We start from the raw sequence: 13,355 nt of genomic DNA, 5'->3' as shown, positions 1-13,355 counted from the left end.
ATAACATCAAATAGGGAGCGATATGAACTTTCTTCACCTGTCAGGAAACAATAAATTAATTTACTCAGGCAGGCATTTTTTTTTTTTTGGTTTAGCAAAGACCAATGACGAGTGAGTGAGGAGGTCCGGACTATTTCAGGATCTTACGGAGATGGGGGCAAACCCGTCAGTCCCATTTCTTTCGGTGGAAGTGAACTGCACTAGTGAAGCAAATGAGGTTTTGTTGCTCTGAAGGAACCCCCCTCCCCCCCCCCCCAGCATACCATGAGATTCTCCTGTTTATTTCATTCCATTGAGCCGAGGCCCATTTGGATCAGCTATAGCCAGTTTATGCAGCCAAGAGTACCAGACCGAGCTGGCGTGTGGGCAGGCAGACACACGGCATCCCACTCTCACCAAAGACAAATGACAGGCAGCTGTGACCACAATATGATCACATGGTGTCACGTCCTTGTTGATCGGTGGCAGGGGACCATCTTTGTTCCCTCTGTTTCTGTTACCGGGTCAAAGTGAACGAACATTTTTCTTTTCAGCTGACGTCTTTCTGATGCCAGAAAGTGCTGATTTGTTTCATCTGAAACCCACAAGTTAAACATCTGCTCTTAAGTTAAAAACTGACAAGACTGACTGGCAAAAAAAAACAAACCAATGACAGACGGAGCTGACCAATCTGATCCTCTTCCCCAGGCATTGTGCGTGTCTCTCTGCCAGACATGGACCGGGAGGTCCGTGAGGACTACCAGATCGTCATCCAGGCCAAGGACATGGGGGGCCAGCTGGGGGGGCTGGCAGGCACCACCACCGTCAACATAACCCTGAGCGACGTCAACGACAACCCGCCAAGGTTCACTCAGAGTCAGTACTACCCCTAACCCTACCACTGTAACACACTGTAATGCAGTTATCACTGTATTATATAAACATTGCAAGGTTTCTGTATACATAAAACTCAGAAACAATACACACTTCTCATGCTCTGACATTTCTTTTATAATTATTATTATATGTAGTATTTCTCATCTTCGTATTTCAGCTACAGTATTATAAGTCAATGAAGAAAGGTGCTAAACGTAAACTAAATGTACTGATCTGTTTTTTTGTGTTAGTGTTTAGCAGCAGGATATGTAAAACAGGATTTTCATTACATAGTGGAACCCACTGTTTATTGCGCACGTCAAGCTCAATTCTTGAACGAAAAGCTGATGATCTTTATGCGATTCGCTGGCCAACGGCGCCACCATGTGGTAAAGAAGTGACCTATAAACAATGTCACGACAATACAGTTTTTCCTGATTGCTTTGGTACATTTTGTGAAACGTGCTTAACATTGTCAGGAGCAAAAAGGCATTTCTCTAAACAGTTCATGCATATAGCAAAACCCTGTAACTTACCCAAAACAATTAACTCACGTCTCAAAAGCAAATAATTGCACCAATGAATTAGTGAGTGCCACCAAAATCCAATCAGTAGTGTTTTAACCATGAGAGTCAAAATGCTTAGATATATTCTCAGTATGCTCCAGAGCTGGTTCCCAATTTCTCATTGTCAATGTCTGATTATTTTTCTTTAGCAAACTAATACTTATTCATGTCAAAGGCACCAGTTTCCATATTGCAAGGCTCTACATGACAGTATGTAAAGTTCACTGGCAAGATAAAGCACTCGCATGCACATGTAACTTCTTCAGGTCTCAAGACATTAGTAAGCAAAAGTCACACAGAAAAATGGCCATACAGGAACTGTACTGTGGGAACCAAAAACGCAACAATGGCGATCACTGCAATACATGAAATATCTGTATTTTAAAATCATTTTGAAAGCCTAGTTAATTGTATTTTATGTGGTATAACATGATGATCGGATACCTACATAAATACTTTTGGGCATATAATTATTACAGTGGGAAATTACATAATCTAGTTTGACCAACAGGAGTAAAGCAACTGAAAACTGCGCCAAATGATGAAAATGATATAAAACCAGCTGCATATTCAACATGTACTAAAACATTTAGAAATGTATGTAAAGCAATGAGAACGATGTCCTGCTGTATGAAGTGACATGATGAGGGTGGAGATTACACTTGCTGTTTTGCGAATGTTAATTCTTGGTTAAGAAATGTGTCGAAGCAATGGAGAAAATCTGTAAGTGTACAGTCTAGCAGTTTAGTTGATGTTGCGTCATTCCACCTAAGCAGTTTACATCCGTGTCTTTGTGGTCCAGGACTGTATCAGATGAGTGTCCCAGAGTCGGCACCAGTCGGGTCGGTGGTGGGCCGGATCAGAGCCAAGGACCGCGATGAGGGCATCAACGCGGCCGTGAAATACGCCATCATCGACGGGGACGGCCGGGACTGCTTTCACATTAGCACTGACCCTACCAACCAGTTTGGCATCATTACCGTCAAAAAGGTGGGTGGGGGGCAGCAGGGGGTCAGCTGAGGGTCAATACACGGGGTTGCCAGAGCTCAAGAAGGCGTCAAGGGGGTAACTGGGGGATGACAGACCAGATCACCGGAACCCAAGCTGTCGATCACACGCTTCCTGGGCGACAGACAGCTGTGAAATAGCAGCGCAGAGCTTATTTAAAGTTATTCAATCCTTCAGGAAGTTTGTTTGTATGTTGGTTTGTTAATACGGCTTTTCTCAATTGCTTTGGCACATTTCATGAAAATTACTTTCAATTCTCAAGAGTATAAGAGCATTTCTCAAAACAGTTCATGCATACAACACACTATGGTTTAGCTGCAAAAGCCTGTAACCCAAACAATTAACTCAAGCATCAAAAATAAATAATTCCTCAATGAATTATTCAGTGCCACCAAAATGCAATCTGCATCAGTTTAACCATGAGCATCAAAATTCTTAGATATACTGTCAAAATGTCGGTGTAAGTATGCTCCATAATTCGGAATGATAGTCGGTTCTCACTTTTTCATTGTCACTGGCTGATCATTTTTCATTAGCAAATTGTTACTTTTTCCTTCAGAGACACCTGTTATAACATTGCAAAACTCTACAGTAAAGTATATAAAGTTCACTGGCAAGAGAACGCACTCGCATGCACTACATGTGAGATCTCAAGACACGGTACAATAGCAAACAAAAAGCCACCCAGCTTTTTACAACACAAAAATAGCAAAATGGCAACACAAGAACAAGAAAATAACAACAAAATCATGCACCATGGGAACCAAAAACATAATAATGACATATCACTGCAAAATATGGAATATATCTTAAAATAATTTTGAAGGCTCAACTGTTTTACTTGTGGTGGCTAATACAGTGATCACATAATATATATTTCGGGTGTAAAATTATTACAGTGGGAAACTACATAATCTATTATGACCAACAAGACCAAAACAACTGAAAATCATGCCAGAGGATGACATTTGTACAAAACTATTTACATATATGCACTAAAACATTTGAAAATTTGTGTGAAGCAGTGAGAAATGATGTTCTGCTGTGCAGAAGTGACATTACGGTGTGGGGATTACGCTGACTGTTTTGCAAATGTTAATTGTCATTTGAGTAATATGCCAAAGCAATCGAGAAAATCTGTAAAGCGACAGACAGGACAGATTTGCATTGTAATTTCATAATTACTGATTGCAAATTCTGACGAATCTGAGGTGATATTTCATGAATAGAGTTTGGGGTCCATGAAACTGAGGTGATATTTCATTCCCCCCACCCCCCCAACAGCGGCTGGACTTTGAGACCAAGCGCAGCCACACTCTGAAGGTAGAGGGCGCCAACACACAGCTGGACCCGCGCTTCCTGAGTCTGGGGCCCTTTAGCGACGTCACCATCGTGCACGTCAGTGTGGAGGATGTGGACGAGCCCCCGCTCTTCGATGCCCCCACCTACTTCGTGGAGGTGCCCGAGGACGCCGAGGTGGGCACCGTGCTCAAGATGGCCTATGCCCGGGACCCCGATGCAGCCAATAACTCCATAAGGTGAGGTGTAGTAGCACTCAGAGGGATGCTGCAGACAAATATAGGGTAAAATGGAATTTAATATCGGATCCAATTTAATAGCCCCCTTGTGGGGATAGAAGGGATTGCATGGAGGATGCAGGCCAGGGGAACAAAGAGAACAATATTTGAGGATTTGAGACCTATTTCGAAAATATTTTTTTAAATATACCTTTATACATTATATGATGCGAACAAATTAAACCAAAAGTTTTTTTAATTACACTGGGGAGCGGATCAGGACAAATATATCAGCCCTATGGAGGAGCCCTGTGAAAAAAAACGTTTGAATAGCAATTTAATCAGTAAATAAAAACACTCAGCAGGTGGCGCTGTTGCCTAACACCTCTGGGGTCATGGGTTTGATTCTGACCGCATGCTTGTGTGTGCAGTTTACATACTTTGCCCTTTAATTTCTTCCCATGGCCCAAAGACACGTATTTCCTTTTTCATAACCAAAATCAAAACAATGTCAATGTTTTTTTGTGCCTCTGACCATTTCTCTGCTATATTCTTCATTTTTAGATCACTAGTTATACAAATTCTCTGTCAGTAGGTGGCAGAATTGTCACATATGTTTGTGCAGGCCTATCATCTATCCGTTCTGAGGTCAGCAAATGTGCGACAGTTGTGGCGAGCATAAGCTTCCCGGGCCGTGAAGCCAAACACAACCCGCTCCCCTCTGCGGGAATTCACTGCATTTTTAATTAAGGGCCCGTTCGGCTCCGTTAAATCCGCGTGCTGTTTCCACGCATGAATCCCTACCTCCCGCCAATCTCTCCTCACCCTGATAGCAGCCAAGAGCCCGTCGGTGTCAGTTGTTCATATTCCCCGCATTTGTCTCATAAACATGTTTATTCGTTGATTCCTTCTGTAAATTTAGGCAGCTTATTCCCTTCACCCGGGGCGGGGTCTTGGGCTAAAAGCAGCAGCTTGTGTACAAGCCCAGACAAAGAGGAGTCAGTTTTGCCCCGTTCCCCGTGATCTGTAGGGTCCCTTTCAAGGACGATGTCCCTTATCCAGTGTACCAGAAGCCTGGGGCCAGAATCCATCAGCCGAGCTTGATAAGGATTAGCTAGGAAGACCCAAAAGCTGGAATCAAGACCCGCAAATAGGGTGATGGGCATTGGCCAGTGCTGTGGCTGCTGTGGAGGATTAAGAGGCAGCATTCCTGATAGAGTCAAGCGCCGCAGAAATCTGTGGAGAAAATTATCAGAGCAGAGTCTGCTGAGGATTTGAGTCTATAGTGAAAGAAATGCCATTGTAGGCTTCTGAATGAGACAGTCTGCGCATCAGAGGACGCGTTTGGAGCCTGAAAATGTAAAACGGGACAACTGACCTAGCGTGTGCCATAGGGCAGAGTCCATTGCTGCTGCCTGACAATCAAGGGTCTCCTTGGAGAGGAGAAGCAGGGCACCGGGCAGCGGAGGGGGCCTCTGGGGGAACGGCTGATCTGCCAGACAGCTGTCTCCCTCCCACCCTCCCCGGCTGCAGGGCTCCTCACATTCAGAATCACCCTGGAGGAAGGGTCAGGCACGAGCAGACGATCGGGGATAGGATAATCCTCGGATGTCTGCTGCTACACCGCCCACTGCTGCCTTCGGGACACCTACTGGTGCTGCTGTGGAAACCACACTGGTGCCATTAGGGCACTGGGGGTTGCTGTGGCATCCGGCATGTTTCTCTCTTCATGATTATCACCATCCCAGAGAATTTCCTCCGTTAGCTTGTCCATGTGATCTTCAAAAGATCGCCCATCTCAGGTTGGTAATTACAGGACAGCTCAGGGACTGCGCACTTGGGGGATTAGCTGAAGCTGCAGTTGCGGAATGGCCATTTTAAACGATCATCCAATATCATGTAATAGCGAGGTGCTTGCAGACAACCCCCACCGCTTCTGTAACGAGAGACAAAGCTTTCGCAGTCGGTATGCCGGGTCTTTATCACAGCCAGTCATGAGTATGCTGATCGGGGAGGAAATGCAGCCTTCGTTTGCCTGGGACGAAAAGGCACGTTGGATGTAATTACATGATGGACAAGAAACAGCAGCATCAAGTCTCGCAAGACCTACCATTAATAGCCACCCTCAGCCCCCTACCTCTCTTCTCCACAAGTCCCATTGATTTGATAAATTACACATATTGTCATACACACACACACAAATTTGACTATTCATTCGTGGAAGAACAGTGCAGATGTACTTTGGGGGAATTTCTTTTGGTTTACAACACCAACAGTTCCTGCCCCCCCCCCCCCCCCCCCTTGGCAAACACAGAAGCTGTAAGCACAGGGGCTTTTTCTGACAGAAAACCAGCCTGATATCAGCCCCGACAGGGAGGTGGTGAGCAATGAGCCAGTCATTCTTGATGCGTACAAAGAAAAGGGAAATGAAACCTCAATAGACTGCCGGGGATCTGTCTTGCCTTACAATCAACTTTCCATGGGTGTAGTGCAATTTATGTTAGATCTATAAGGCTGGAAAACTGAATCATTTTTCAGGCTAATAGCCCGACTCTAGTGGGTCTGTGCAAGAAACATCCCTCCTCTGGCAGATAAGTCTCCTGAGCCCAACGTGAACGGCTCATATCCTATCATGTCAAACTGAATCTTGGAAAACCTTGCAGTTCCACATCTGCTCACTGGCAGGGCCCTTCGCTCAACGCAAAACCTGTGCATCAACGGCAGAACGTAAAGAAACCCTCCTGCTACTCGTCTGATAGATCGGCACTAACGTACCAACATCCGTCTTCCTCTTCTTCACCCACGTTGGCTGGTCAGGTACTCCATCGAGAAGACCAGTGACCCTGGGAAGTACTTCTACATTGACATCACATCCGGAGCACTGATGACCGTGAGGCCACTGGATCGAGAGGAAGTCGCCTGGCACAACGTCACCGTGCTGGCAATGGAGATGAGTGAGTCATGCGCTACAGATTCCTCAACATGTAGCCAACTAGAAAGGCACTCAAACCTAGGCTAGAATGGTAATTAACACCTGCTGGGAATCTACACTCCGGTTTCCTGATTCTGCTGATAAACCCAACACCTTAGCTAAGACACAGTGTCTCATAATTTTGCTGAAGCTTCTACATCTAATGTTATCCATATTGTACATGAGTTAATTAGTGCTATAGTATGATACTTGCCCATCTAATATTCTTGTAGCGGCGCTGTGCTTTGAACATTCTGTTCTATATCACAGCAAGAAAACAAACACATGCCAGGTACACTTGTAGAGCCCCTAGATTGCCTTTTAAATCAATACACAATCTTAATACCGCATGTCAGCATTTTAAAATGAAAAAAAGACAACAGCAGCTATTCAAGCTGAGAAGGGTCTTTTCTAGCTTTCAGCGTTACCTGGAGTCAGTGGGAGAATTGATTGCATCTTCCTCTAATTAATTGATTGATGGAAGGACCCTGCATCAGTTAATACCACCACTTATGTGCGACTTATTTCACAATTACGCAGTTGATTAAGGCATGAAAATTGTTGTTGATTATGATGAGTAATGGGGCTGCCGAAGGGGCACCTGACTGCACCGCAGGGGCGCAGCAAATGCCAAAATGTGACACACACGGCCCACAAATCCCACAAGCCTCATGGGAGTCCAATGAGCGATTCACCCCAGACTTCATTTACACAGATTTGTACTGAGCTCATATCCTCTCCCCTTGCAGATAATCCCTCTCAAATCGGCAGCGTGTCAGTCACGGTGAAGGTGCTGGACGTCAATGACAACCCCCCCCAGCTAGCGCAATACTACGAAGCTTTCGTCTGCGAGAACGCAAAAGCTGGGCAGGTACTGTAATCTCCGTTGGGATCATTTTGGCTAGCAGCCGGTAGTATAGTAGCTAAAATACTCATCTCTGCTGGGGGCTCGACTGTTTTGCTATTGAATGAGGTACTTAAGCTGATTGCTCCAGTAAAACATCCAGGTATACTGATTGTAAGTTGACGTGACCTGATCTTAGGTACAAGTGCTAGCTAAATACAAGCTGCGGACTGTGTCCGAGACATAGCCTTAACGTGGGTTTAGCGATCAATGAACTGCGAGTGTAATCCGAGGGCTCGAAGCTGTTCAGCACTTGCTCTGAAAGACACTCTGGAGAAGGCTGTGAGTTACAAACGTCATTGCGGATAAGAGCGTCTGCTGTAAAAATAATCGAATTTCACGGATGGACTCCACATCGCTCCAGCAATATGACCAAAGTACTTCATATTTCGAAGCTAGATTAAACTACATCACCCTGAGTTGTCCAGCCATGGAATCACATGATACAGAAGGAGCAGACAGCTGATGCGGTGACCAATATTGACTAAATTACATACACTTGGCAATTATCTATCAAGACGGTATTTGTAGATCTCTCACTACTCATATTTTTCTTGTGTTTCTTTGCTGGTTCACAGCTGGTTCAGACAGTGACAGCCGTGGATCTTGATGACCCACTTGGAGGGCAGCATTTCTACTACAGCCTGGCACCTGAGGCAGCCAACAACCCCAACTTCACACTCCGGGACAACCAAGGTAAGGAAGCTGCTTGGAGCAGGAGCAGCATCTCCAGCCCAGACTGGCTATTGATCAAGTATGATCAAATATAGCTGTTACTTGAGACCTCGGTTAAACCATCTCAAGCTCACCTCCACTGAAATATGTATTAAATTAGACTCTATTGATGTTTTTTCAGTATGTGAAGTTACTGAGGCTTTCAATTTGTCTGATCCTCCTGACATTACTGCAGAATAAATATGAAGCAATTGTTGATCTGCAAGCTATGTGTGTTTTCAGTATGACGTTTTAGTCACTGACGGTTTGCAAATGAAGCCCGGTTACAGTGCATGGGGTAACGTGAACATTTCTTGCACACAGTCTCAGGCAGCCTGGCCAGGAAAGGCTGTGCCTTGTGTTTCAGACAAGTGGCTCGGATTTAAGAACAGGCCTTCAATAAATTGACAGAGCCGAGTTAGCATGCTGGCTGCTGGTGGATTTAAGCCCACCGCATTATCTCGGTTGACTGCAGGAGCGGGTTTTAGGGACCTGTAAGATAGCGATTGCAATGAAGTGTGTCAAAGAGGTACACAGGCTGCCTTCAACGCAAATGACTTAGCCTGATACGGAATTGGAAATGACTAAAGTGGGATGCAAATTTTGGAAAGTGTGATCCTCGACAATGCAAGTCTTCCCTTTGAGCTATAGCTTTGGCTCTCATCTCAGTGCCAATGTGCGTCTTTCAATGATAAAATCAACCGGCAAAATCAGAAGATCACAACCTTGATTACGGGCCAGCCAGGAACGTAGGGGATATGCATGTTTCCAGCTGCCTCCGGCATTCTCATGACAGAGTCGCACATCTGTTGAACTGCGGGTCGGCCTGTACCTGGGCATCCAACCCAGATGTGTGCTGTCAGTTTTTGGAACTAGCAACTGTGTCATCTAATCCGAGACAGATCCCAAACGGGATGGTGCTCTCGTACTACAAAGGAAAACTCCCCCAGCTGGCCAGCTGGCCTAGCTGGCTGCTCACTAACAGACTGGCTCCCTCTATTCTCCCACCCCCCCCCCCCCCCCCAACCTAAGATAACTCAGCCTGGATCCTGACGCGGCGCGGCGGCTTCTCCCAACGTGACCAGAGCATCTACCGGCTGCCCATCTTCATCTCTGATGGCCAGAAGCCGGTACAGACCAGCACCGGTACTCTGACAGTGCGTGTGTGCAGCTGCGATGGTGGTGGCACCGTGATCTCCTGCAACGCCGAGGCCTACGCATTACCTGCCAGCTTGAGCCGCGGAGCACTCATCGCCATCCTGGCCTGCGTCTTCGTTCTCCTCGGTACCTGCCGCACTAAACTGCCATTATACATAAAACCATACTCAGAGACACCAATTGGCATCAATTCCTGTAGTATTAGTGGCAGCACAATACTCAGTGTTCCAGTACTACTGCAACACCCCCAGTTTTAGTACTAATAATACAAAACCCAACATAGCAGTGCTACTGTAACACCCATAGTGTTAAGTAATACTTATGCTACAATACCAATGGAAGTAGTTCTACTGTAATACCGTTGTATTAGTACTATGACTACAATATCCAGAGTTATAGTACCACTACAAAACCTATGAGCGTAATATTATTACGTCATGTGTTTCCTGTCTATACCAGGGACACTTTAAACTTTTATATTTAACATTTCATTAATTTAAATAGTTTATTGAATTTTTTGATTATATACAAGCCTCTTTCCTAACACACTAAAACTGAGTGATAATAGCTGCTTAATTAATAGCTCTGCCGTACATCCTGCGGGGCTGTCAACCTTGGAAGAGTATCATGCATGTGGTTTATGTGACTGTGATGGGGGTAGTCATGACAACACCGGTGATACAGTAGTGGGGGGCTTCTATGATTACTTATAAAGTGATATTATTTTGGTAGCACATGGGTAACCGTCAACAACAGCTATTTCCGTGTTAAAAGCAGCAGGACCAATTGCTATGTGTTCCTTGCAACGGGTTTGCTACACAGCGGGGCCCGGGGCACAGTCCGCGTGATGTAACGTGTATCGAGGCTCCTCCGAGCACGAGAGCTGGTAGATTGGCGCTGACAGATCTTGTCAGCATGTCACACACAAAACCATGAGATGAGCTGCAGGGGGAAGGAAGCTACGTGACGTGGGGATGGCGGAAGTGTAGTGGGAACAATGGGCTCGACAAATTGAGGGGAACAGAAAAACGAAAAGAAAAGGGATCTGCGCAGGGTGTCAAGACTGCAGCGTTCTGGGCCTGGGTGGAACAGCGGCAGCCAAGACTTATAGGATTGGTAATAAGGCACAAGTGAAGTGGATGATGTCACGGTCACATGTCTTAGCTCCTACCCCATCTTAAAGTGACACACGCCTCTTAATTACAACGGACTATAATACATTTTAATAAGTATGTGTTTTTTGAATAATGATTATTATAGCATGGTGATAGGTTAGATAATAATAAATTCTGTCATATGAATACACATATATTTGGGTGTGAACAGGAGGGGGCAACACAAAGCTGTATATCAAGGTTTACCAGTACAATCCTGACCCATATATCCCTCCCCCCACAATGTCTCCCCAGTGATGACTCTGCTGGTCCTGTCTCTCCGGAGCCACCGCAAGAAGCCATACCTGTGCGACGAGGAGGAGAACGTGCACGAGAACATCGTGCGCTACGACGACGAGGGCGGCGGCGAGGAGGACACAGAGGCCTTCGACATCGCCGCCATGTGGAACCCGCGGGAGGCGCACCTGGGCCGGATCCGGCAGGACATGGTGCCCGAGATCGAGAGCCTGTCGCGGCACGTGCCGCAAGTACCAGTGTCCGGCGGCGGCGTGCATGGATATGTGCTGGCCAAGCTGTTTGAGGCCGACCTGGACCCCTGTGCGCCCCCCTATGACTCGCTCCAGACATACGCCTACGAGGGGGAGGGCTCAGTAGCCGATTCGCTCAGCTCGCTGCAGTCTGCCACCTCCAATGGCGACCACGATTATGACTATCTCAGTGACTGGGGGCCCCGGTTCCGGAAACTGGCCGAGATGTATGGAGCGTTGGAGGCCAGCGGCCCACTCTGGTAGCTCCCCCCCCCTTAACCCCTGGCAAGATGTGCCCTCTTCTTATCTTTGACCTCTGACGTCCGACCTCTTGAGCTCTCAAATTCACATTGCTGCAGACATACCATTGTGCTCCAGTACAAAGGAGGCCGACTATTCAGGATGGGCCTTAGAGGGCCGTCAGGGAGGTCAGAAACAACCTGCTCCTCTTGACTTTTTAGTCCCGCAAACCTCTTGCGAACGGGGGAAGCGGGAAATCAGGCGAGCGGTTCATTCGGTAGGGGGCAGTCTCTAGTTCTGATGGCGAATACCATGGAGAAGAGCATGGATGCTGTGGAATTCTCTCTCATCCCTTTGTGTTTTTAGTACTTCTAGCTAGACTGGCTTATCCCGTGCTCGTGAAATGAGCATGGGATTTTGGGAGAATCCTGTTTTATGTTAGACAACCTGCAGGCCCATCATCCAGTATTTGTCTCTGTTAGAAAAATGTCAGTCACCCAGGCTCCAGTAAACACCTGTTCTGGACAGGTATATCTATTTATTCATGCGTGGTATATATAGTTTATATAAATTATTGGCTGAGAACTCACACGCAAAACTTTGGGTGGGAAAACAAACATGACGTTTAAAACCTAATGATGTAACGTGGTTATCGTACTGGTGTTTTAATAGTAACTCCATTTTTATGTGTATTTGAACAAATTCCCCAGAAATTCTGAATGTTTCCAGACATTCGGGAAGTTCCCAGATCATAATCCCACGTGGATTTTATGGTTGATATGTTTAATGTATTCCATAAACCTTTTTCAGTCTTTTTTTTTTTTGGTTGGTCTGGATGATGCACAGGTAGGGAAAAATGTAAGAACAAAAAACAGCACATTTCATTGGGTGACCTGTATCCAATCGGCCGCTGTGTGCAGATGTTGGCATGTTGTGACTGAGAAACACTCCCAGTGACTTCCATGGCTGACACTGTAATTCTGGAACAACATCATTATGGGAAAAAAGTCCCGTTTCTCAAAACTGCTGACTCACCGTGCCAAGGTGTCTGAAGGTCATGCTCCATAGAAGCTGTAACAGCTTCCTGTGAAAAAATGGGCTTTTATTTTGGTAATCGTGCGTCTCTGAGAATCCTCCATTTTTAAAATGGCTGCCTGCTACTTAGACTATAGCCATGCTGTCATTGCTCAGCCCTACATTGGCAACTGTCCCGTTCCACCGGAACCACGGGGTACCGCTCGGACCGGACTCCGAGCCTGGCCATCTGCAGAAGTGCCAAACGTTCTGTGGACCTTCCAAACGGGGAGGAAAGCAGAGCTGTCCTGCAGGGAGGATGGCCAAAAGTGTGAGGACTTCAACGTGTGAGACCTATCAGAAGCCAGTCTGCCTTGAGGCTATCAAGGTGTATCTGAATGTATATAGTTTTTGTATATTTGGTAATAAAAACATCCGACAAATTTGTCTTCTTGTTAATTATTATATAAAACATATATTCCTTCCTCCAGTCCTGTACATTGTACATTTGTATCAGTATATAATTACTATCACTCTCATAACATGAGAACAGGTGACCTACCTCCAACCCTGGCTTAATGCTACAGCTGTTTCTGTAGATATCTTCAGTGCGACTTCTGCTATTAGGAACAGGATAGATGCCACGCCCCCAACAGAATGGTTACAGTGCCTAGTTGGCTCCCTGTTCCATCAATAATTCCCTCAGCCAATCAGAGAGTCAGTGGCAGGATACGCCCTGGATGGTTCACTACTTTTTGTGTGCATT

The 13,355-nt window shown here is 45.9% G+C and overlaps 1 protein-coding gene across 2 annotated transcripts in view; it reads left to right on the top strand.

Annotated features, from left to right (window-relative positions):
* LOC125740813 (cadherin-20-like) overlaps positions 1–13,023 on the top strand; it is a 47,796-nt gene extending 34,773 nt beyond the window's left edge. For both annotated transcript variants that reach the window (XM_049012473.1, XM_049012474.1), the window contains 8 exons: positions 688–855; positions 2,224–2,411; positions 3,714–3,967; positions 6,764–6,900; positions 7,667–7,788; positions 8,400–8,517; positions 9,568–9,819; positions 11,103–13,023. In XM_049012473.1, the coding sequence (XP_048868430.1) occupies positions 688–855; positions 2,224–2,411; positions 3,714–3,967; positions 6,764–6,900; positions 7,667–7,788; positions 8,400–8,517; positions 9,568–9,819; positions 11,103–11,599 (1,736 nt within the window). In that variant the 3' untranslated portion in view covers positions 11,600–13,023. The remainder of the gene's footprint in view (positions 1–687; positions 856–2,223; positions 2,412–3,713; positions 3,968–6,763; positions 6,901–7,666; positions 7,789–8,399; positions 8,518–9,567; positions 9,820–11,102) is intronic.
* Positions 13,024–13,355: the final 332 nt, after the last annotated feature.

The sequence above is a fragment of the Brienomyrus brachyistius genome, chromosome 4 (genome assembly GCF_023856365.1).
Source record: "Brienomyrus brachyistius isolate T26 chromosome 4, BBRACH_0.4, whole genome shotgun sequence".
NCBI classification, from domain to species: Eukaryota; Metazoa; Chordata; class Actinopteri; order Osteoglossiformes; family Mormyridae; genus Brienomyrus; species Brienomyrus brachyistius.
This window is presented reverse-complemented; position numbering and strand designations above follow the sequence as displayed.